At 49.2% G+C, this 24,182-nt stretch overlaps 1 protein-coding gene across 5 annotated transcripts; it reads right to left on the bottom strand.

Annotated features, from left to right (window-relative positions):
• Positions 1–708: 708 nt before the first annotated feature.
• Positions 709–24,073, bottom strand: mtus1a (microtubule associated tumor suppressor 1a). 5 transcript variants are annotated; one of them, XM_076143471.1, is made up of 15 exons: positions 23,615–24,073; positions 19,216–21,345; positions 18,810–19,020; positions 17,789–17,995; positions 16,499–16,594; positions 15,934–16,059; positions 11,561–11,796; positions 6,612–6,678; positions 3,869–4,083; positions 3,607–3,712; positions 3,372–3,445; positions 3,174–3,269; positions 2,395–2,511; positions 2,207–2,304; positions 709–1,797 (listed from the first exon to the last, which is right to left on the bottom strand). In XM_076143471.1, exons 2-15 carry the CDS (start codon positions 21,232–21,234, stop codon positions 1,575–1,577), a joined length of 3,891 nt encoding a protein of 1,296 aa, XP_075999586.1. In that variant the 5' UTR covers positions 21,235–21,345; positions 23,615–24,073; the 3' UTR covers positions 709–1,574. The 5 variants fall into 5 exon arrangements, with proteins under 5 accessions (XP_075999586.1, XP_075999587.1, XP_075999588.1 ...); XM_076143472.1 differs by lacking the exons at positions 18,810–19,020; positions 19,216–21,345; positions 23,615–24,073 and adding an exon at positions 18,281–18,382; XM_076143473.1 differs by lacking the exons at positions 15,934–16,059; positions 16,499–16,594; positions 17,789–17,995; ... (1 more) ...; positions 19,216–21,345; positions 23,615–24,073 and adding an exon at positions 14,442–14,719.
• Between the last annotated feature and the right edge of the window lie 109 nt (positions 24,074–24,182).

Below are 24,182 nucleotides of genomic sequence, written 5' to 3'. Positions count from 1 at the left end.
TGGCGTCTATTCTCTTGTATCTGAAGCGACGCCGGGCAGCAGCCTGGTTCAGTCAGGGAGCGGAGAGAGAGAGAAGCTGACAGCAGCAGAAAGGAAAGCAAACACTGAGTTCTTCCAAAGTTTCCGACGGAACAACAAGAGCTGCAGAAGAAGAGAGGAGGACGGCGGCCATCACAGAGCGATCCTGGCCGTGCGGGAGGAAGAGACGCTGCCAGGCTGAGGTCCTAACACACTCCGTATGTGGAATGTGCTCTGCAGCCCAGAGAAGAGGCTCAGATCCACTTGCTGCGTTTTCCACCTTTCACAATAAGAAACTTAGCTCTACACTTTCTGCTTGTTATTTTGGAGAACGGTTTCTCTGGGATGTTTGAGTGTTTGTGCTTCAAGACAACATGGAAGGGGAATTAACCAACCAGCTCTGACTCACAGGCACTTAAGACTTAAAGTCCACTCAAGCCAAAGAGATGAAATAGTGGAAAATGTAGAAAAGTCTTAACGTGTAAAGTAAAGCTCTAACTCCCTTATTAGGCCCTTAGAGGGAAGCCACACACACACACACACACACACACACACACACACACACACACACACACACACACACACACACACACACACACACACACACACACACACACACACACACACACACACACACACACACACACACACACACACACACACACACACACACACACAAATATTTAAAACAATACTTTATTCATTGCATATTTCAAACAGAATCCAAACACCCGACAGTCAAATACTGGAGACGTCTCTAAGTGGACATCCAAAGCCTTCCTCTCTTCTAATTCTTTGCCAAAGACCCCGAACCTTTAAAGCTGTGTGAGGAGGGTTGAGTCAGGGGCTGAAGGCCAAGACGTCCAAACGCATGCAGACGTCTTGGTTTGGTCCCTCTGTCCAACAAACAGGAAGTACAAACGTGAGCGAGCCACAGATTATAGTTACCAAACACATAACCTGTCAACCCAGATGAGTTAAAACAAGCCCCGCCCCCTTTAAAACAAAGAAACCTTTAGAAAAATGTCAACATGCATACGGTGATCAGAGGGACGGTGCAGAGTAAGGACGAAGAGGAAGAGGAAGAGGAGCAAACACAAACAACAAACCCTCTTTTAGACTGCTGGGCCACATCTGAGCACACACACACACACACACACGCACGCACGCACGCACGCAAGCGCACGCGTGTGTGTGTGAGTGTGTGTGTCCAGCATTCAGACGTTACAAGCCAATGCCAACAGTGAAGAACAGAAATAAGTGTCTGATCACAAAGAAGTCCTGAGTTTTTTCCCTTTTCCCCGTCGGCAGAATGAAAGAAGGCGAAGGAGCGAGGACGCCTCGCTCTTTAAGTGCTCGTGTGCAACAAAGTCTTTTTCTTTTACAATCTCTAAAGTCTGTACAGCAAATTGTGAGAGTTCATCCGGTCCTGGAGGAGCCGAGGCAAAGGGTGTTGCGTTGCTAAGCGACAGGAGAAACAAACACGGCTCTTTATTCCAGAGGGACGACTCTGTGTGAAGGAGGAACGCCTGCTTCCTGGAAGCAGAGGGCCGGCGTTATCTGGGCGAGACGGGCGGGCTGGAGAAGAGGGCGGAGGTGCGAGGGGACTGGAGGTTGAAGGAGTGCGAGGGCGAGGTGGGCGACACCTTGCGCGGGCTGCACAGGTCGCCGTTGTGGAGCTTCCACATCAGCTCCTCGTTCTCCATGGACAGACGCTTGTTGACCTTGGACTCCTTGTGGAGGGAATCCTGCAGCACAGCCTGCTCAGTGGACAGCTGCCTGTGGAGACCAGGCACAGAGGAGACGTCAGAGAAGCTCAACCACACAGGAGACACAACCACACAACACACAGGAACACACAGGAAAGCCTCTAATGCCTCTGATGATCAGATGTTGGTACATAAAGGAGTAAATGGGCTTTTACAGAACATCCTGTTTGCTCATTCTTACATTATAACTGACACAAATAGAATCATATCTCTCTGTAAACGTCACTAACACACTCCTGTGTTCCCCTTCAGCCTCTAATGGAGTCAGGACAAACAGCTGCAGTGTGTGAGTGCATCAGTGTCAGAGATGATTCCCCTCCGTGAGAGCAGATCTATAGATCTCTGATCCTGTATCAGAGGTCAAACCTGAAGGTCACAGGCAGCAGAGTCACTGTAGAGCCCTGGTCTCTCCTCCTCACCTGGACATTGCAGCGTGTCTCTCCATGCGAGCCTTCAGGTGTTCGTTCTCCTGCTGCACCTTCTTCAGGCTCTCATCTAACTTCACGCTTTTCTCCGTCTGAAACGTCAGGATTAAGAATCAAGTTAGGCTCCAAACCTCACAGCACAGACATCATCCTCCTCCTCCTCCTCCTCTTCAAGCTCTCACCAGTTTGTCTATCTCCATCAGCTTCTTCTCCTGTTGGTGCAGCTGCTTGTTCTTGATGTCCAGCACCACCTTCAGGCTCTCCAGCTCCTGCTCTAGGTAGAGCGTCTGCGCGTCCTTCTGGGCCAGAAAAGAAAATTGTGTCAAGATGTCCAGACGTCTAAACCCGAGCGCCTGACTCACAGCTGGAGTTTCTGCTGGACTCATAAATGTCGAGACGCTCATAAATCCAGCAGCAGACAACAGAGGGCGCCGTGCATCACACAGGGATTCATCCATGTAAACATGTAAACAAACACGTCTGAGCTGTGTGTGCTCTGTGTTCAAACTGGACGTCTAGGCGATCCGTGTGTGGCGGGGAAACAGAGGTTGGCGCTCCTCTGAGTCTGCAGCTCGCTCTCATTGTTTCTCTATTTATAGCTCAGGCGGTATCGAGTGATGGGACTCGTCTCCATGACGCTGCGAACACTCAGCACTGATTAGGAGCCACAGGCCGAACGGCACTGCAGTGCTTCAGGGAGAATTAAGAATCTGCTCCATGCTTTGAGGAGGAGGAGGAAGAGGAGGGGAGGGGGACGAAGAGTTGAACCCATCATAGAGGTCATTACAGAGGTATGCATGTACGGCGCTCTGCTGTGTGAATAAATGATCTATAAATAGTCCTGCGTGAGCGTTGTGTGTGTTTGTTGTGGTGCTTCTCTGTGTGTAACAGCTTCTTCCTGTCCAGCAGCTCTGACACCAGGACGTGTGTGTGTGTTTGTGTGTGTGTGAGGTGAGACTACCTGACTCCTCTCTGCCAGCTCCTTCCTCCTGCTCTCCACCGCCGTCAGCTTCTCGCTCAGAGCGCTGTTCTCCTCCGTCAGCTCCTCGATCTGACCCTGCAGACAGATCAGAGGACACACTCCATCATCACCTCACTGCGTCAGATCGTCCGTGTGTGAGAATCTCTTTAAAGCAGAGCGACAGAGATCCAAGCTTACAGATAAGGCCGCCTCTGTGTCCTTCAGACTCAGGTCCAGAGACTCCAGCTCCTGGCTGTGAACGTTCTTCATCTCTGATGAAGAGGAGCAAAGCAAACCATGATGCAAACAAACAGATACATCATCTTCAGAGAGGGGGCGTGGCTTAAAGTGACTGCTCCTGTGTGTGTGTGTGTGTGTGTGTGTGTGTGTGTGTGTGTGTGTGTGTGTGTGTGTGTGTGTGTGTTGCACTCACCTTCGAGCGAGTCCTGGTGCTGCAGTCTGATGCTCTGGAGCTGCTCTGTGTGCCGGACCTCCAGCTCCAGCTTCATGGTCTCATGACTGATCTGAAGCTCCGCCATCTTCAACAAGGAAACACACACACAGGGTCAACATGATGTGAGGTCACGTCAGGTCACTGCTGTCAATCAGGCTGGAAACAATCCCATAATAACTCCAGAGTGACAGAGACTCATACGCCCTCTGCTGGTGTGTAAACGTTAGGACGGGGGTCCCACCTGCTGCTCCATGAGGGTCTTGCACTTGTCGGCCTCCTCCTGGTACTTGACGTGGACTTTGTCCCACTCGTCCTGGTAGAAGGTCTGCAGCCTCTGCTCCAGCTCAGCCAGGTCGCTCTGGTGCTGATCCTGGAGCTCCTGCAGCGCCTCCTCCAAGGCCGCACGCAGCTCATCCTTCTCCTTCTCCAGACGCTCAGACGAGTGAACGGAGCAAACTGCAACAACATGAGACCGTGGGATTGATGACCCTGTGGTAGTTTGAGCAGTGTGTGTGTGTGTGTGTGTGTGTGTGTGTGTGTGTGTGTGTGTGTGTGTGTGTGTGTGTGTGTGTGTGAGTCGATGGTCATGTTGGAGCTTCTGTTTCTCTCCCCTCTCCTCCTGAAGCTTAGTTGATGGTCCATGTTGGAGCTTCTGTTCTTCTCCCCTCTCCTCCTGAAGCTTAACCCTGTAAATGTTCTTCAGCCATGGATGGAAACTCTGACTTTGAATTGGGGCGGAGCCTCACACACACACACACGTTACAGCATGTGCTTATTTCTAAGCTTATTTATGGACACGTGGAGCTATGCTAACAAATCTTTCCCATTATCTTGAGTTTGGTATCAAAGCTGTGATGGTTCTGGTTCTGTCTCAGGTTCTGGTTCTGTCTCAGGTTCTGGTTCTGTCTCAGGTTCTGGTTCTGTCATCACATGTTTATGTTTCTGCTGCTGAGTGGGGGACAGAGACTCTATGAGGCGTCTGCAGTGTAGATGTAGCATGAGTCCTGATTGGTCCAGGGAATGATGGAAGCCACAGCTGTGCAGAACAAGAAACAGCGTTCAGCAGCACGTTTCCTCTGAGAGCTCTGGCCTCAGATACATGATTATGATGAAGTACAAGCATTTAGAGACCAGGACTCTATGTGGCTAAAAACTTAACCAGTGGGTGTCGATGGTGAATCCAGATGTGGCTCTGCTCTAACATGTGCAGCAGATTAGGTTTCCTCACAGGGCAGCAGAGAGGAGAGGAGTCCTGAGCCTAATGAGCCACTCAGACTCAGCCGGGATGTAAACGGAACCCCAGACTGCTGAATGCGTTCCTGCAGATCTTACAGGCCGAGGCTGGAGGCAGCAGAGGCGCCGGGACCAGAGTGGAATAAGGGCAGCAGGGTCCAGCAGCCGACGCCAGACTAACACAGGGATCCATCTACTCTATCTATCAGGATCTGGCACGAGGAGCCCAACAAATGGAGCCCCGCATTCCACAACCATGTGTAAGAGAGATCTGGTCATGTGAGCCTCTGAGCCAAATCCACCCAGCAGAAACACCTCACAGCTCAGGAGAGAGAGAGACAGAGACAGAGAGAGACAGAGAGAGACAGAGAGAGACAGAGAGACAGAGAGAGAGAGAGAGAGAGAGAGAGAGAGAGAGAGAGAGAGAGAGAGAGAGAGAGAGAGAGAGAGAGAGACCACATCCACATGACGTCCAGCCTTATAGCTCCATGTTGGCCGCCGGTCAGGGGAGATGATGATGGTTTGGAAGGCTTACACAGGATGCAGACGTGTTGTTAGATGTTCTGGTGATTTACACAGTGAGGAGCGACAGCAGAGAGGCCGTCCATCACGCGCTTGGCTCCGTCCCTAACAACGCTGTAGGACTAGGATGAATACATGATGGAGGAGGAGGAGGAGGAGGAGGAGTGAGATCATAGCAGGGAGGCAGACGGGCTCTGATGGGGAAGCGACGCAGAGGGAAACAATGAAGCGGTGAGAGGAGGAACCTTCTGGACCTCCACGCTGGCTCTGCATGTAAACAACACACAGGGTCGTCTGGGGTCACCCTGGCTCTCGCTGCATGATGGGAAGAATGTGTTTAAAGGCTTTGAGCTCCACAATATTTATGCTTTAAGTGCAGTCATGGGCTCCAGTCCCGAGGCTGCGGCACTGCTGAGTGCGAGGCTTGGTGGAGGGGGCGGAGCCTCAACCCTGCTGCTGTGTGTGTTCATAGGAGCACGTGACTCCACACACAGCGTCACCCCACATTAGTGCAGACATAAAGGCGTGGGTCGTTTGTCTGAGGCCCCGGGTGGTGTGGCATTCCATGGACGAGGGGGGCGGGGCCTCCTGTGTGGGGTCAGAGGTTAATCTGCCACTCCCTGGGGACTGGAATGACTCCATTTTATTAGAGGACCAATAAACCAACGTGGCAATGAGACTTTTAAGGTCAGTAGGGAGGAGGGAGCACCGCCGTTAAACAAGAGGAGGAAGAGCACAGAGCTGGAACCGGACCTGAACACGACCAGAACACGTGATACAAGAGCGTCGTCAAAAACAGTCCGACCTGGCCCGACCACACAGCGTTCTGTCCTGTGGACCTGAACCTGATGCCTGTTTCAGAGGATGCTGGTATCAGTGAACAGTCACTGTCACGTCTGCAGAGGACATCTCTATCTATGTTTAGGTTTGAGTCACGTGTCCAGATGTGCTGTGAAGCCTGTAAGTGTGTGTGTGGTGTATCATGGAGACTCCTGTGTGCAACATGAGCTCCAGCACTCAGTATCAAACATCTCAGAGCACCAAACATCATCAGCATCATCCTGACACACCCTGACACCAACAGGTCCTGGATTCATCATTTAAAACCAACAACACTGGATAAGGAGTGTTTATCTGTGTGTGTGTCTGTGTGTGTGTGTCTGTGTGTGTGTGTCTGTGTGTTATAACCACAGCCACAGTGAGTGTGTGACCAAGGTGACCTGACGTACCCAGCTCTCCTCGCAGGTTGACCAGCTCCTGGGACAGCTCTCTGCACCTCTTCTTGGCTTCATCACGCTGAGGACACAAAGCACCGCAGTGAGTTTAACCTTTAACATCATCATCACCTTAAAACAGCTCCTAATGTTAAAGAGTCAAAGTTAATAAAGAGTTAAGTGAGATGACAGCACTGATCTGAATATCCTCCTCTGCTGTCGAAACACCCAGACAGCTAACATCTTAAGAACACACTCAGCAGATAGTGTGTTTGTCAGATGTAAACACACGAGCAGAGCCTGCAGGAGCTCAGGCTCCTTAGATCAACACTCAGCATTTAAGACTGAAGATTCATCTGCAGTCAAGCTCAAAAGAAGCTTCCCTCCTCTTCAGCTCTCTCTCCTCTGTTTCCCTGTGTCTGATTCAGGTTTGCAGTGTGTGTGTGTGTGTGTGTGTGTGTGTGTGGGGTGGGCAGCTGCAGTGCCTCAGCTCGACTCCCAAATGACGCAGAAAATATCCAAAAACTGTGTGTGTACCTGTCTGCAGCCTTGAACCTTCCACACACACACTCTAAATAAAGAAGCTGATGAACTCAACACTGCAGCACACAGCCGGCTTCATCTGCCAAACAGCCAAGTCATCACACACACACACACACACACACACACACACACACACACACACCGGCTCAGGGACACGTTCACTCATACGTTTACAGTAAATACGTCTCACTCGTGCTCCTGTTGACTCCACCTGCATCCATATCTCAGTGTTAAAGTAGAACAATAGAAAAGCCAGTTACCCTGTGTGTAGCAGCGCAGGAAGCACCCAGGCACGCTCTGCTGCCAGAGCAGCCCATGATCCAGCCTCAGCCTAGAGTCTGGGTGCTGGAGTGTCCCCCCCCCCCTACCCCGGCTACAGAGACCCAGTAGTCCAGGACAGACAGCGGTCCAGGTGGACGCACCGCCTCCAGGCACTTCCTCCTAGACTGCCTGGACTACATCTGAGGCAGGACTGAGACGGCAGCTTCATTGGCAGAGCGCTGAGTGAATGCAGAGCGCCGACTGTATCCCGTCTAAAAAAACCAAAGGGGGGGGGCGGCCCCAGCGTGCTGAAGCTCCGCCTCCTCACCACCCGGCTGAGGTCACTTTAAGACAGCACAGAGCAGCAAACACATAAATCCTGCAGAGCTGCTCCACATCAGGCTGACGGAGCAGGACTCAGAGCGAGCAGCCACCGTCCCCTGGGGGAGAACATGCAGGCTTCATTACCACCCCCCCCACCCCCCCCCCCCCCGACCCCCGACCCTTCATTAAATCACTGCCTGGCTCCTGCTGCTCTGTGCTGCTCCTCTCTGCAGAGCAGCTACAGGCTGCCTGGGTGGAATCACTCCATTATAGGAGAAGGATGAGACAACATTGTGACAGGTCAGACTTCCAGGTTCAGCCTCATGAAGAATGACATCACTGGATGACTGAAGCACCTGCAGTGTGATTACAGTTCCAGTTGATCCCAGTAACACTGCTCATCAGCTGTGTCAGCACTGAGACAGCTGAGGTTGCCACGGTTTCACTACAGTTTGACTTATATGAGATGTAGACATTTCATAACAAAGAATATAGAGCAGTATGCAGGATTCAGACCAACTATCTTTATATCAAACTCTATAGAGACCCATTCATGTTCAGACCTGCAGATGTTTACATTAGGAGCTATAATGTAAACATGAAGGCAGTTCAGTAAGACCTGAAACATAATAAATGATTATGATCTGAGTGTAGAGAGTTTTACCCTAAGCCCTAAACTCATACATGAATATAAACATGTTCCTCTTCCTCCTCCATGTTTGTCTCATCTTCTTACTCAGGAGATCAAACCTAAGAACAGGAGCTCAGCTAAGAGTCTACATGTCCCTGATGTACACACAGATGAAACCATGTCAAGGGTAGAGTAACACTTGATGATGGAGCAAAATCAATGGAGTGGATTGATCGGTTATAGATCAGGTTCTAGTTTCCTGGAAAGACTGAATACATGTGGAGCTTTACGAGCTCGCCGTCTGCTTCTGCTTATTCTGGAATGATTGTGTGCCTTAACATTTACCCTTCAAGTAGAAAGCTACGAGGCAATCGGGGTCCAGCGCTCACACACTCTTATCTAAACAAGACGATAAGGAAGAGTGTGTGGTCCTAACTTAGCTCATGCTGCTGTTCATAACCATATCAAGTCAACAGCTGGGACATTCTCACGATCTGCTGGCAGCGTCCTGCCTCCTATTCTTGGTCTTGTGAGTGGCTACCAGATTCCACTGCTGTGCACTTTGAGCAAACTTTAGAGGAGCAGACCATTAATGCACCAAAGAGACAATCGCGACGAGTGGCTCCTTTTGAATCTAAATGATCTTTATACTGCAGTCAGGGTGTGTGTGTGTGTGTGTGTGTGTGTGTGTGTGTGTGTGTGTGTGTGTGTGTGTGTGTGTGTGTGTGTGTGTGTGTGTGTGTGTGTGTGTGTGTGTGTGTGTGTGTGTGTGTGTGTGTGTGTGTGTGTGTGTGTGTGTGTGTAGTAGATAGCAGTGATTGCGTCAGTGGGTGGAGGCTGAGTGAGGCAGCTGCTTCTCCATCAGAGAGGAACAAACCTCTTCTGTTTTTATATCTGCTGATGTAATCAGTTTCACAACCCGGCCACCTAAACAGTGTGTGACCTCCACTCACATGTTTGACTCACAGCCCGGCGTGTGTGTGTGTGTGTGTTCAGTAATCTGAACAGTTTATAAAGCCCTTTGGCAGAGCGAACATAATATTTATAGCTTGATATGTTTTTAAATATAGTAGAGTTACACATGAAAACATTCAGAGAAATGTCTTCAGCTTTCAAAGAATGATTTTAGTTTAGATCTCAGGCTTAACTAGAAACACGTCAGAGCTCTAATAGAGAAGACTGTGGAGCAGAAAGAAGAGCTCTCAGCCAAGTGAACTAAGCTAGAGTCAGTTATATAGAAGTTATATGGACAGTATGGAGAGGATGGACAGCTGGCATGGGAAAGACAGAAAGCATGCCCAGCACCTGGATTCCATCTCTGTCTATGTGCTTGGCAGGACAGATGGTTTATCCAACAACAACTGGATAAAGAAGCACGTCTGCACAGTGTCCTTCATGTGAGCGCTGTAGATTTGGCCTGCCGCTCTGTTTGGTGTGGCAGCTATGTTCAGATAAGGAGGAGGAGGCCGGCCCTTTCAAAGAAATTGGTGGCAGGGTCCCAGTGGCATCTGGAGGTAAAGGCTGGCAGACGTGATGTCTGCTGCCATATCACACTGCATCTGACAGTGAAACACAACCATTACACAACCTGTGAGTGACCCCACACACACACACACACACACACACACACACACACACACACACACACACACACACACACACACACACACACACACACACACACACACACACACACACACACACACACACACACACACACACACACACACACACACACACACACACACACACACACACACGGAGCATGGAGACATGGTTTCTGTTATTCTGTATTAAGTTAAACAAATGAGGTTGTGTTTCAGGATCTTAGAGGTTTAAAGTTAGAACACTGACTGCTGTGGTGTTCCTCTTATCTAAATGAACCCTGGATCATTGTTTGTCTTATCTGTGGTTCTTACTTTATCTTGTCACTCAATCAGTCACAGCTGAATTCTTCTGTTATCTCAGTGAGCTGTGAGTCTGACAGGTGGGGGAACATTCAGCCTGGAGACGAAGGACAGGACTTCACACCCCACACCTGCGTGAGTGCTGATGAGGTCCCCCAACTCTGACTCCCTATTCCCAAAACAAAACTGGAATTACAATATTGGTCTTGTAGACTGTGTTTCTGTGTTAAATCTCCCTATAGGTCTGTGTGACTCAGTTATTACAGAGTTAAGCTTTTAGCGGTGCAGAGACATTTAGACATAAAATGTTTAGCAGAAGCATCGATCCAATCTAGACTGAACTGATGCTCCTGTTTGGCTTCTGAGACGTTGCTGTGGTAACATCTAAGTGGAACACAGACTGATAAAAGTCCGTTTGAAACGCTCTGTGGGGAGAATTATCCCAGAGGATACAAACTCCTGGAAGCAAAGCATGAGGCGCCGCCGCGATCAAAACAGAACCAAGAACAAACAGAAACTTCAATACAGCCAAATTAAATATCACAGGATCTGGAGACGCATGATGAAGAGCACCGAGTTAAAGGGTGTGAGCTCAGGCATGACAGGAGATCAGGTTGGCTCGTTTCTGGGAGCAGCAGCAGGACGGCACATGTTCAATTATTCATCCTACTTACAAAAGTGGTGAAGAATTAAATAAATCTAAGCCATGACTCAAAAAGATCTGAGCAGCGTTTCCCTTTCTGTAGAAGCTGCAGCTGCTCAGAGGACGACAACATGTTGGTGTTGTGTTGGAGGTTTCATGTTCTCTGTGTGTGTGACTGCTCACACACACACACACACACACACACACACACACACAGAGAGAGAACATGAAACTGTAACTTCAGTAAAGAAGGAAACGCTGCTCTGCATTGCATCATGGGACAGGATGCAACTCTGACTGTAGAATTACAAGATGAGCATTCGAAAGAAAAAGAAGAAGAAGAAGAAATCTACTAAATCTGTGCCAAATATTCTTTCAGACATTTCACCCTTGACCCAGTGGATCTTAGTCCTGCTCCTTCCTGTTCTAACCCCATTGGCTCAGTCCGGTGTGCTGAGCCATCAGGATCAGGGACCTTCTGATCAAATCAACTGATCTGATTCAAGATGATCAGATCAGATGCTTCACCTCAAAAGAGTTCAGATTCTATCAGCAAGCACTGACAACAAACACAAACAAAGACTAAACCTGAAGAGATAATAGTCTTACTCATTTCTTCTTCATTCTAATAATAATGTCAAGGAAGTGGTCTTACCTCAGCCAGGGTTTGCTGCAGGACAATGGTGAGGCCCTCAAATCTGGTGTGACTGGCACCCAGGAGTCCCCTGAGCAGCTGGAGGCTCTGGTTTGTCCTCCTGCACTCGGCCTGGTAGTCCTCGGTGACGCCTGCCGGTACCAGATCTGGGGGTCCATTGCGCTGGTTGGGGTGGGACGCCTGCTGGTTCTGGTTCTGCTGCTGTCGTGAGCCGGCCTTTGGTTTGCTCTTGTCCACTGTAAAAGAACATGCGTTGAGCGTCGTGACAACACTGATCATCATCCTGCCCCCATCCGCCCCCTAAGCTCCAGCCGGGGTCCGACACGACTGCAGGATGCTTCTGTTGAGGACGATCGTTCACAGAGCTCCGACGGACAAAACATAAGAACAGATCCTGCTCCGCATGGACATCCTGATTCAATCTGCTGCTCGCCACACGCTGGTCACCAAGGACGGCTTATTTTAGCAGGGCTTTGCTAGTGTAGCTTAGATTTACATCAGCTTTATAAATATGACAGCCCTCATATAATAGCTCCCATCACTCCTGCTAATGAAGAAGAAGAGTGAAGTGAGAGGCGAGAGGAGCAAGAGACCAACAGGTTCACCAGGGAGATGTTAGGGGTTTGTTTTGGTTTCCCTCCCTAAGAGCTTATCAGAGACAGAGGACACCTGCAGGGAACGTGTTGGACTCACACACACACACACACTTCCACTATGAGGAGGCTGTGCTGTTACATAACCTGGCAGTGAGAGCAGCTCGCATGTCAGGAATACCAACTTTAATGAGTGGAATATAGCAGCAGGAGCCTGTGGGGGAAACTCATTCACTCAACACTGCATAGCTGAGCAGCCCCCCCCCCTCCCTCCTCCCCTCCTCCCTGAAGCCTTTATATTTACATCCTCGGCTCCACCGAGTTAAATTTAGACCTAAGCCAGAACATCATAACATCTTAGAATAACATGACAATCAGTGTGTAATAGTGGGACGTGTTACTGGGCTAAACTGAGCGACTCTCAGATAAACAACATGTAGTAGTAAGAGCAAGCTCGTACTGCAGATCTGAAGCAGAAGAACACACATGTACACGTCATGTTCCACCCTCTTGCCTTAGACTTTAGCTCTAATTTGCAGGACGCTGCAGCTGGATGTGCTCTTCACCTCAAAGCTACTCTCTCAGCGTCGCACTGCCAAGGTAAACTGTTCAGTGTCACACGCAGGAGCCACCTTTTAGACAAACAAATGATTATGTTGTTACTGGAGGGCATACAGAAGCTGTTTGGCCCAATTCAGAAGGAACGAGGACGGCTCTGCTGCTTGTTTTGATATTGGACACGGATCAGAAAGGACCAGGAAAGGGTTAAACTGCATCCTGAGGTCAAACTCAAATCAGTTGATCCAGGCTGCTCAGTCATTTTGGCTGCAGTGCAATGATTTCTTTGTGTTGTGGCGCCCTCTGCTGGTTATGAGAAGCAAGAGTCCAGACAGTCCAACCCTCCACACACACACACACCCACCCGCACGCACGCACGCACGCACGCACGCACGCACGCACGCACGCACGCACGCACGCACAGCACAGCAGAGCAGAGCAGAGCAGCACTGTGAGATGAGACGTCAGCCTGCTGCTACACGGGGCTCAGCCAATCAGAGTGAAGCATGCAAATGTCAAACATGATCACAACACCAAGCTACAAGGGGAACCTGAGAAACTAGTTATTTTAATTATTCAAGTGTGAACATAATTTGTACGAATATAAATTTGTAATTTCATGAAGCTGAAGAATGTTTCCATCATTTGCCAGATAGTGAGAAACAGCCCGGTTCATTTCACTGAATCAGCTGTAGATGATCATAAGCTTCACACACAGTGACTGCATACCTGTAAAGACCTAATGCAACAGATTTCTTCCTCATCTGAATTATTTATGCTTCACTTAGATAAATAATTAAGAAGAGTCCTGAGGTGAATGAGTTTAGGTGTTATTCAGTACTTCCTGTCCTCTTTGAGACCACCACCTTCTTTACAAATCAAGCTTGTCATTAAAATAGTTGACAGTTCAGTTCACACTCCTCAGGCTCAGATGACAGCGCGGTGGCTGAAGTGGTGAAGAATCGCACACAGAGAGCGATTGAGTGAAGTGATGGCACTCTGCTGGTGTGAGGAGACATCACACCACAGCACTGATGAGGCTGTGGGGAGATCCATCACAATCAGGCACTTGTTTTGATGGATGATACAAAAATACACAATAACTCAGTGTTGACTGAACCCTGAAGGGTCTTGTTTGTATTCTAAAGCCGAGATCTATAGATTACAATGTTACGCATTATTCTTTATGTCAATAATGTGAGAGCAGTCATTTCTATAATCTAAGCCCCATCAGCAGATATTCCAACCTCAACATTCAACTAAAGAAACCAGGTTCCCGTGTCGTTGCTCATGGAGATCAGGCATTAAAATAACCTGGAAACATCTCAGGCTGAAACAGGAACAAAGTGCTGTCACACTAAAGGTAACACACACACACTCACAGCTAAAGCAAGAGACCATGAAGTGTCAATATGAGTGTTGCAGCCAATGAAACACCGTTAACCCTCTGGCTTCTGAGTGATTCAGAATCCAGCCCTGATAGCCGAGGAGACCTGAGGAATATTTGAGGATACATGTCTGACCAGGGTCAAAGATCTTGGTGACCAACGTAGGTAAAATGAAAGATGAACCTCTTCTGCTTCGCCCAGTAAATAGCCGCGCTAAAAATAGATTGAAGAAGCGGCCAACAGCTCAGCCTGAGAGGTAAACAGCAGAGTGCATGAATACTACAGACACACACCGCTAAGGACAATAAGAAGCAATGTGGAATAGTGGAATAATTGACAGACCTGCATGGAAAACCACCGTGTTCTTCCTGCATCCTGAGAGCAGCTGCAGGTTTCGGAGTAAACCCTTGGCTGTCAGGCGCACGTGGATGTTGGACAGGGAGAGCTTCGGAGACCATAGCATCGCTCCAAAAATGAGACAAACGCAACGCTTCTAAAGCAGGAATTACTCAAAAACAAGGCAGAGATCCAAAGGTAGAAAGCTGGATGCCGGAGATGAACAACATGCCCGTGTGCTCCTCTGTGTATCTCACCTCAGGGCGCTAACGAGGAGAAAAACAATAAATCAATAAAAAGCAGTAGAGAGCGTTAGAGCGCTGGGAGAAGCTTGAAGAAAGTGAAGGCCTCCCGTTCAGCATGGCAGGTTTACCAACTCCACACCTCACACCCAGCTGGGAACGCTCGCAGAGACAGAGGCGCTCAAAAAGACCGTTTGGTAGTTTGTAGAGCAGCCTGCCTGATGTGATGGGTGGGGGCGGTGAAGGTGGGGGAATCCTTAATCCCGTCTGTGGAGCGATCCTGCAGCCAGCCGTCAGACGCTAATGCTCTCGCAGCAGAGCAGCATCTCTAAGCATGATGATGGCGGTGCTGTAGCAGAGCCAGGATGCTCACAGGAGAGGAGAGGGGAGGGGGAGGGGGTGGGCAGAGCCGGGAGGGGGAGTGGACCGCAGCGTAAACAGCAGCCAATAGGAATTTAATCTGGGCCTCCACTCTTCCTTTCATTTACTCTGCTCCATCTTTCCTCGTGTCACCAGCAGAGGGACGGCAGCAGATGATGGATCGCTCACAGCAACACCGCTTAAAGCCTGCGACCTCACCTGACAACACTCTGTCTCCACTTCACACTACTACGGCAACACACATCATATATACTGTACATACACATCCATGCTGTGTACCTACTGAGACGACATTAAGGAATAAGAGGCTTGTTTCATAAACTGAGCTGGAAAAATAAGCTTGGCTGGCTGAGCTCTGTGGAAAATCAACTATTAAAGCTGTGGTTACTATGAAACATTTGGCTCAATATCATGTTAGATGTTATTTACTGCAGGGTTTTCCACACATTTTCACCATAATTGCAAACTGGACTGCACAGCAATGATGAAAGGCAGATGAAAGGAGCAAGATAGTGAATTTAGAGGACAACAGATGCAGACATTTGACTTTGATTACAATAATTGTTCCCTGACGAAAAGCTTGAGATCCTGTCAGCATTGTTGGCAGATTGTCTCTGTGTGTATCACAAAGGATTTTGTAGCCAGGATGAAAAAAGGAGAAAAGACCAAATAAGATCTTTGTAGCACATGTCAACACAAAGAGCAATTAACGGCCGATCAAACAGGGTCCATATCACATCTAAGTGCTATTAAGTTTACAGGAAACACATGAGCGGGAGGAGGAAAAGCACAAAGACACAACAGGAAACATCAAGGGACAACATGAGGACTACAGTCTACCTAAACACAACACAACAGCACGAGAGAAGTCTTACCAGGAGCAGAAGAGGTGAGGTATCTCAGTCTGGAAGCGGCGGCCCGTTTCAGAGGACTGAGTGTAGAACCTGCAGAGCCATGGCTGATAGCGGCGGCGGCGGCAGGCTTGCAGGCTGTGGCCAAAGCTGTGATGGCCAAAACATCCAGGTGAGACAAGAAGCCAGAGTTACACTGACCCATGATGTAAAAGCAAGTACTGACTGATCTTTCCTCCCTGCTGCAGCACGGGGGCTTATATAGGAGGGGCTCTATCAGGGACACTGTTTACCTAATGTGATTGAATTAAGAGGCACATGTTGTCCTTTAGACGACATTAGCAAATAACAATCCCATCGTTTACGTGTGTGTGTGTGTGTTGAGAGACGTCAATCACTTCCAATCAGGACTTCAGAGGACCATCATGATGTCACACTGATAAACTTCACAGGGGGAATTTGTGGAGGAAACAAAATGAAAAGTTACTCTGAAGTGATTGTAATTAAGACGAATACGAAACAAAAGCTATATGCAGTGAGAGGCTCTGTGTGTGTGTCTGTTTGTGTCTATGTGTGTGTGTCCTCTTACTTGTTCCAGTGTTCCTCCCAGGGGTTGTGATCAGTCTTGCTTTCAGTACAACACTTTTCAGTTGAGCTGACCTGTATGCAGCTCCTCCAGTCGCTGCTGCACAGAATAAACATCATGATTAACCCTTAAAATCGGACAAAAACTTATCAAAGTTATGCGCATATTGATGACCAGGTAGTATTTGGATTAACAAAGGAACTTCAGACAACAGGCAGGATTCACAAGCAAGATCTCATTTAGAAACCAATTATAATGAAATAAATCCTATTCAGTAGACGTTATTCTCTGAGATAAACTCCAGACTTCCTCCTCAGGCCGTTCAGATGGACAGGCACTCACGTCTCCACAGGCGTTTTCTATCTCTGCCATTAAGAGCGGCTAACAAAGGGACGACACAGAAGCGATACGATCCAACGAGCAGACAAGTCAGGAGGGTGAGGTCACAGTTTGCGCCGGCACTGCTTTGTGCCAGCAGAGAGGAGTTGGTGAAAGCAAGAGATAGAGAAAAATCAGTGCGAGTGCAGCTGCGGAGCCCCGTGTATCCAGCCATGGGTTTGAAACGACGGCAGAGGGAAAGAGGGAAAAGGAGCTCCGGGCCTCAGATCCACCTGGAAACACGTCAGTTGTGGTATACGTCTGCTCTGGCACTCGTCTGGGCAACCCTTTAAGTGAACTAGACTGGAACAGAACCCGTTGCCTTGGCAACCACACGAGGGGGGTCCCCAGTCTGGAAAATAGATCCTGGCAGCCAATCACAGACCTGAGTGCTGCTGAAGATGCTGGGAGGAAAAAGGCTCATTGTCCAACAGAGCTCCTTCACTTCTCACACAACAGTGAGAGGAATACCATCACACACACACTTCTCTGTGTAGCACAGAAGCCACACAGGGTGAGATTCAGCTGCCATCACTCATAGCGCCCACAACTCATTTACCAAAACAGCATTAGATTTGGAAGATCAGAGGTTTAAAATACAAAAACAAAACAATCTGAATAGAGGAAGACGATTGCTTCTAGGCAGATGTGGGGGTTATTACATCTAAGGGAGAGATTTGCCCAGAGGGAGATCTGCATCCAGGCTCAGCCCAGCCCCCTAAAGTGGGTCATCAGGTCAACCAGCAGCCTCCCCCCCCCTACACACACACACACACCATGCCCAGATGTGTGCTTAAACCATTTAAAAATAGCCAGAGTCTAGAAAAGGAAAACTGCTTAAAATATGTGTAATTACTTATTGACATTGCAAATATGCTTTACTGAACACAACTCGACCCCTTGTTCGTCTCTCACCCTGCGTGCCCCCGGTGCCCTCCAGGCTGGCGGACGAGCCCTGGTTCCTGCGTGGCAGTCTGGACAGAGGGGTGGAAGCGGGGCCCGTAGGAGCGGGGCGGCTGGGAGTGGAAGGGGGTCTGGATCCATTCACCTGGAGTTTAATCTTGGCTCTGAGCGGGGGAGCTCCGAGGGTCGGCTCCTCTCTGGCCTGCGTCCTCTGGCTGGCTGAGAGGCAATGTAGCAGAAAGTAATCACATTAACCTGTTTTTAAGGATAAGTACTCAGTGATGCACTAATGGCAGTAGAGTAACGTCCTCAGAGCTGCCAGACAGGTTTGCCCCGAGCCATAACAGCCCTAATAAAGCCGTTACTATAACAACAAGAGGACTTTCATGCAAGGTTTTAGAGAAATGCATCCGAGAGCAACGACTCCAGGTTTGCTGTAAAGGTTCTGCATCGACACCTGAACCGTTTCTCACGTGTATAAAACATTAAACAGTCCAAACTTACCTATCTTGCGGACTACAGCTAACATGTTTATCAAAGCTAGAACAGAAAACGTTCAGGCATCAAATAAAGGTATTCCTGTGCATGAGGGGGCTTCTGCTTTTCCCCCTGTATTCAGCGCTTGTGTCAAACATTGTGTTCTAACTTTAACAGTAGTGGTTCCCTCCAAACCTCCCTTTCCTTCCCCTGCTTTTTCCATTAGCACAGCTGTCTTCCCCTGAGAGGAAGAGTGCCCCCTCCTTCACCAGAACAAGGTGCACCAGGGCAGAGGAAGTGGACTGTTTATCTTCAAGAAGCCAGGGACGACATCTATCCAACTCTGCCCCAGTGGAACACAGGATGAGCTCAGGAGGGGGACAGGAGCTTTAACACAGCTGCTTAAGGCTGCCCTCTGGTGGGCAGACTGCTTTGATGCAGCCAGGTTCATCTGATCTGGCAGTAACGTGGAGGTTTGAGCGAGCTCGTCATGCAAATACAACTTTAACTGTGGATAATAAGCCATTATAGTGATGTGTATTTACTGTGGTCGTACCTGTGGTGCTCCTCTGCTTGAGCTGAGTGGCAGCTGTGGCTCTGGGGGTGCTGCACTCCTCCTTCCCCTGCCTCATCCTGAGTGACAGAGATGCTGCCCGGGGGGTGTGGGGGGGAGGGGCTCCTCTGGCAGCTTTAGGGGAGGCGTGTCCTCTTACTCTGCTCTGTCTCTCATCACACGTGGCTCCTGTTGTTGTGTTGGAGGGCTCCTCCTGCAACAACAAGTTTGACTCAGGAAAAACAGCAGACCACTGCCATCTCTCATTTAGAAAGTTGTATGTACATATTAAGTGTGTGTGTGTGTGTGTGTGTGTGTGTGTGTGTGTGTGTGTGTGTGTGTGTGTGTGTGTGTGTGTGTGTGTGTGTGTGTGTGTGTGTGTGTGTGTGTGTGTGTGTCATCTACTCACCACCAGACTGATCTTCCGGACCCCTCTGGTGGATTTCTCTGCATCTCCCTTTGAGGCCTCAGCCTGCTTGCTCTGTTTATTCTTGGCAGAGCAGTTCATGGACCCTGGTCTGTTCTGGGCCATGTGGGTGTCAGCTTTGGAAACGGTGAAACTAGATGAGCAACTAGCCGGACTTTTCTCCTTGGTGGACCTGTAAGAAGCTGATGAACCCTCGGAGGAGCAGCGGAGCCGCATCTTGATAGCCGGAGTCTTGGCCTGACTCAAAGCAGAGCCGGACTGAGCTCCGGCATCGTTGGATAATCCTCTCTTTGGAGTTCGTTTGACAGCTTTAGGAGCGGCTCTAGCGGGGCTCTTCTCGGAGGGTGAGAAGCAGAAGGTCTGGTTGACAGCATGCTGCACTGAGGGGGTGGCTGCTTGGCTCGAAGCGGCCGGCTCGGCTTCACTGCACTGCGCCGACGGAGAGTGTTCACGTGGGGCAGAGAGGTGGTCGGGCAGCGATGAGCCACTCTTACCCTCTCTGTTATCCTGAGAGGGAGGGAGGGCAGGAGAGGCAGAGGCAGCAGGGAGATCAGGCTCAGACGACTGTGTTAACGTTACACGAAGAGGAGAAGAAGAAGAAGCAGCAGCTCCAGTGTTTGCTCCCCTCTGGGCACCAGTCACCATCTTAGCACTAGAAGAAGGAACAGTGTTGCTATTCACCCTAGCATGGCTCATATTGATGGGTGGCCTCCTGGTTGCCTGAGTGGGTTTAGTGTGTGTATTCATGTGTGATGCTTTGTGAGGCGTTAGTCTCGTCATGACTTTAGATTTGACACCGCTGAAGTCCGACTTGGGAAACTTCTTAATTTCCATTTTCCTGACTCTGTTGGCTGAAGAGGCCGGTCCGGCGCTCTGACGCTGTTTTGCCGTCACAGAGCTCTGCTGCTGTTTAGCAGAGCGGCTCGCCGGGCTGCTGGTGTTCTCCGTGCACGGAGACTCTGACAGGGACGGCAGGCCCAGCATGTGGTTCCCCATGATCTGCACCGGGGTGGAAGTCTGGATATTGTTGACAGCCTCCAGCATGTTGAAAGCACCGAACACAGTCTTGTCTGGCTCCGGTGAGATGGCTTCAGTGATACGGGGCAGCGTCACAGCCTCAGCACTGCTGTTTGATGCCAGCTGAGCCCTCGCTTCACCATCTGTAGATGTTTCACACATAAAAGTCCACAAAAGAGCCCTTTCATTCTCAATCGGCAGAACAGAAGGACTGGATGTTGCCGCCTCGTTCTCCTCAGTAGGGAGCTCCCAGTCTTCTGCCTGGATGAACGTCATGCCCAGGCCTGCAGGCTCCCTCTTCTCCACCGCTCCCTCTATAGCTTTTTGCTCTTGAAGCCCTTCACAGATATCAGGCAGGTTGACTTCAGAAAGCAGGGATGGGGCTCCTGCAGCTGGAGACATGAACGAGTCCTCCATCGACGAGTAAACCAGCAGTGACTGGTCCTCCAAACAGAAGCTGTTGCTCCTTATCACCATCTCTCCAGAGCTCAGGGAGCAGCAGTCAGTCTCAGTGGAGTCTTGCTTACTTGAGTGTTTCTGGCTGTGTGTCCCTGTGGAGCCTGGAGACACCGGTGGACTATCTGCTGCCTCAGTAGGACCGGTGACACTCTGGGACTCTGATCCCGTCTCCTGGCTGCTCGTCACCACATTGAAGTTTTCATTCCAGAAGGTCTCACTGCCGTTACCGGGTGTGGCAATAAACGTCTGGTTCATGTTCATGCTTTCACCAGAAAACACCTCGTCCGTAGGTAGGTTAGAGTTGTAGTGGTTATCCAGCATGTTAGGGGTGCTGCTGGTGTCCCTGTCACTCAGATCACTGATACTTCTGGGGGAATGGGATGAAGAGGCCCCTGGGGAGGAGGATGATGATGAGGGGCTGTATTGACTCTCAGAGGAGAGGGTCAGCTGCATGCCTCTATACGGCAAAGTCACAGTTGTGTTCACGGCGTCCCCAACAGGCAGGTTAAACGTCTCACTGGACATTATGATCTTGTGATAGAAACGTACGTCCACTGGTGAAGGTTATGTTCTCACACACACCTCTGGCTCGATGAGGACTGCAATCCATCCAGTATGCCCATCAGTCTCCAGGATCTGTGAAGAGTAAAGGGTAAATATTATACACACACTCCCTCAGAGTCTCCAGGAACTCCAGAGGATAAATTAACTGCTTGTTGGCTGCAGTGTCGCGTTTACAATTTCTATATCTGTAAGCAACAGGATAAATATAGAACCTGCAGCATGTAAACAAGAGCTCAGAGCTTTGACGTTACTGGAAGATGCCTTTGATAGGAAAGGCAAACTATTTCCCTGCTCAAGTCCTTTTGCTAAGCCAGACTTCATTAATCCAAACAGGCTGATTTAAATAAATGGAATAATTGCTCATTTACGTTGTGACATCAGGTTAATATTTGATAACCTGTTGTTTACACCAGAGGTGACCAGGACACGGCAATAATCATGGGCTCAAAGCCTGCACAGGACCGGACCAAAGCTCAGGCTGAGCTGAGGTTCTGAGTCTGCATAGTGACCGACTGTAACAGAAGCCGGATACTCCACAAATTATTAATGACTCGGTTCAATAAAAAATTCAAAAGTCATTGAGCTCGTGTGTGTGTGTGTGTGTGTGTGTGTGTGTGTGTGTGTGTGTGTGTGTGTGTGTGTGTGTGTGTGTGTGTGTGTGTGTGTGTGTGTGTGTGTGTGTGTGTGTGTGTGTGGTTATAGTGTAGAGCAGCTGAACCACATCACCTCCTGCCTGTGCTGTGCGAGGCGAGATATAAAGGAAGGAAACACAAAGGTTGTTGACGTATCTCTTTATTTTCTGGTGGCATAATGTGGACACAACTTTCCAGTGCTGCAAAGACAGAGCTGAAACACTCCTGCTGCAGTTCCTGCTCTATCAGGGACTCATAAAAGCCGGTTGAATAATGTCTTGTGGTAATGCGAGGATGGTGGGATGGGGGGGAAGAGTTACTCTCCTAATGTAAAGCTGTGTTTCTGCTCAGGGAATAAACCCTCGGGCCTTTGGAATGAGAGGTAAATGCCAGAGGGGTCGAAACTGTATCAGAGCGTAGAGCTGTTGTGTTTGTTTAAGCTTACTAATGCTGACTGGCCGGCTCAGACTGCCAGCTACAACAAAAGCACCAGTGTGGCACAAGAAAGCAAGAAAGAAGAAAGGTAGAAAGGAAGATTCATCAACAATAATGTTCCTGTGTGCTGGCATGGTGACCTGGAGTCTTCTACTACAGCTGGAGTCATTTGTAACTTTGAGGAATCCTCCAGTTCCCTTTGCTTGAGTTGTAATCGCACTGTGACCTCCTTGGTGCTGAGTCTTATAGTCATAAATCTCAGATTGTTCGAAGGAAAGTTAGTCAGGGTTTGCTGCACTTGTGTCAGATTCAATGAGAGAGGGAGTGTGTGAGTGGAGGAGGGAGGGGCCGGAGCAGGGAGGCTGTGCGTCTTTCCCAAGAAACATTAACACTCCAGAAACCTCAGCTAGCTCCTGGACCAAACAGAAGAAAGATAACTGAAGTAGAATGTGTGGTACAGTGGGGTTCAGTTCATAATGAGGCTCATTATCAACCAGCTGAACAGTTTGGGTGCAGATATGTGAGAGATGTGCATGCATGTATTCATTATGAGACTCTAGACTCCTAAAGTGAGTGATGTAATGCAATAGCTTGGCCTAAACATCAATATTCTGCTCAGAGACACCTGCAGTCAGTGGAGGCCTGGATGAGGCAGAGCTGCAGAGCTGCAGAGCTGCATGCTGTGCTGTAAATTGAACAGGACTGTAATTAGGCTGAGTGGTTTCTCCTCTCGTCCAAACATCTGTTAGCATGCTGATCACAGTAATCATGCAGCCTCTACAAAAACACTTTACTGGCTCGTTGACTTAATACATAATAATCATCTGAACACAGGGTAAATACATGTTCAATAAAAGTGTCAATGATTGTTCTGTTTAACCATTTGTATGCTGCTGTGCCGGCCAAACCAAACTGAGAATGATAACAGTAGTTAAAATCTGGAAAGATGAATAATGTTTGCTTAACAGCAGCAACAAAGCACGTCACTGTTTACATAATTGGAGTCTAATAAAGCATGTAGGCAAAGCACTGTGCACATTGGACCTGGGCAGGAGCCTCCTCTCTACACTGCCCTATCTTTCCAAGTAAACTAACAGCTGATGGCAGTGATTTTAGTAGCTGGGCTTTCTTAAGGGCAAAATGAAGTGAGAGCAGCACAACACAGAGAGCCAGGGAAATCTATGGAACACTGAGGAATACGTAACTAACTTTACTTTAAACACCAGCCCCTACATGTTTCCTTCACACCGAGTATTTAACAACTTAATATTTACCAACTTCCTAATATGTCCTCCTCGCGCCTCCATTCACTTCTTCACAAATGCTTCCAACAGCAGCTGTGTTGCCTGGCGATCACTCAGGTTTGGCCCAGGTTCATCCGACTCACTTTACCTTCTGAGACAATCCCATTACTGCTCTCTGTCCACGGCCCTAAATCCAGCCGACTGGGCAGGCAGGCAGGCAGGCAGGCAGGCAGGCAGCGGTGTGTGTGTGTGTCGGCTGCAGTCAGACACTAACCTCCTCCCTGCTCGTGTTCTGAATCAACCGTGCAGCAGTAACACAAGAGCCTGAATGAGGCTGGCCTCGTGCAGGCATTACATTCTGTTTTTATCGCCCCCTCCCTGAGACACAGTGGCTTGGTCCAGTAGGGCTCCTAAGTCCACCAGCAGTCTCTCAGTCCAGATCTTTGTAATCAGGCTTCATCTCTGGCTCCAGCCGAGGACTCTGCCCGATGTAACGCTCCACTCCCAAGTTTACAGGGGGAAGAAAGCAACATGTGTCACCTTATCCATGCCGAGCCCACTGCAGGGGGAGTGGCCACGGCTGCCAGGACGAGTTGGC

The sequence above is a fragment of the Genypterus blacodes genome, unplaced genomic scaffold (assembly GCF_046128005.1).
Source record: "Genypterus blacodes isolate CSIRO-AG114 ecotype Tasmania unplaced genomic scaffold, CSIRO-AGI_Gbla_v1 ptg000024l_1, whole genome shotgun sequence".
Lineage (NCBI taxonomy): Eukaryota > Metazoa > Chordata > Actinopteri > Ophidiiformes > Ophidiidae > Genypterus > Genypterus blacodes.
This window is presented reverse-complemented; position numbering and strand designations above follow the sequence as displayed.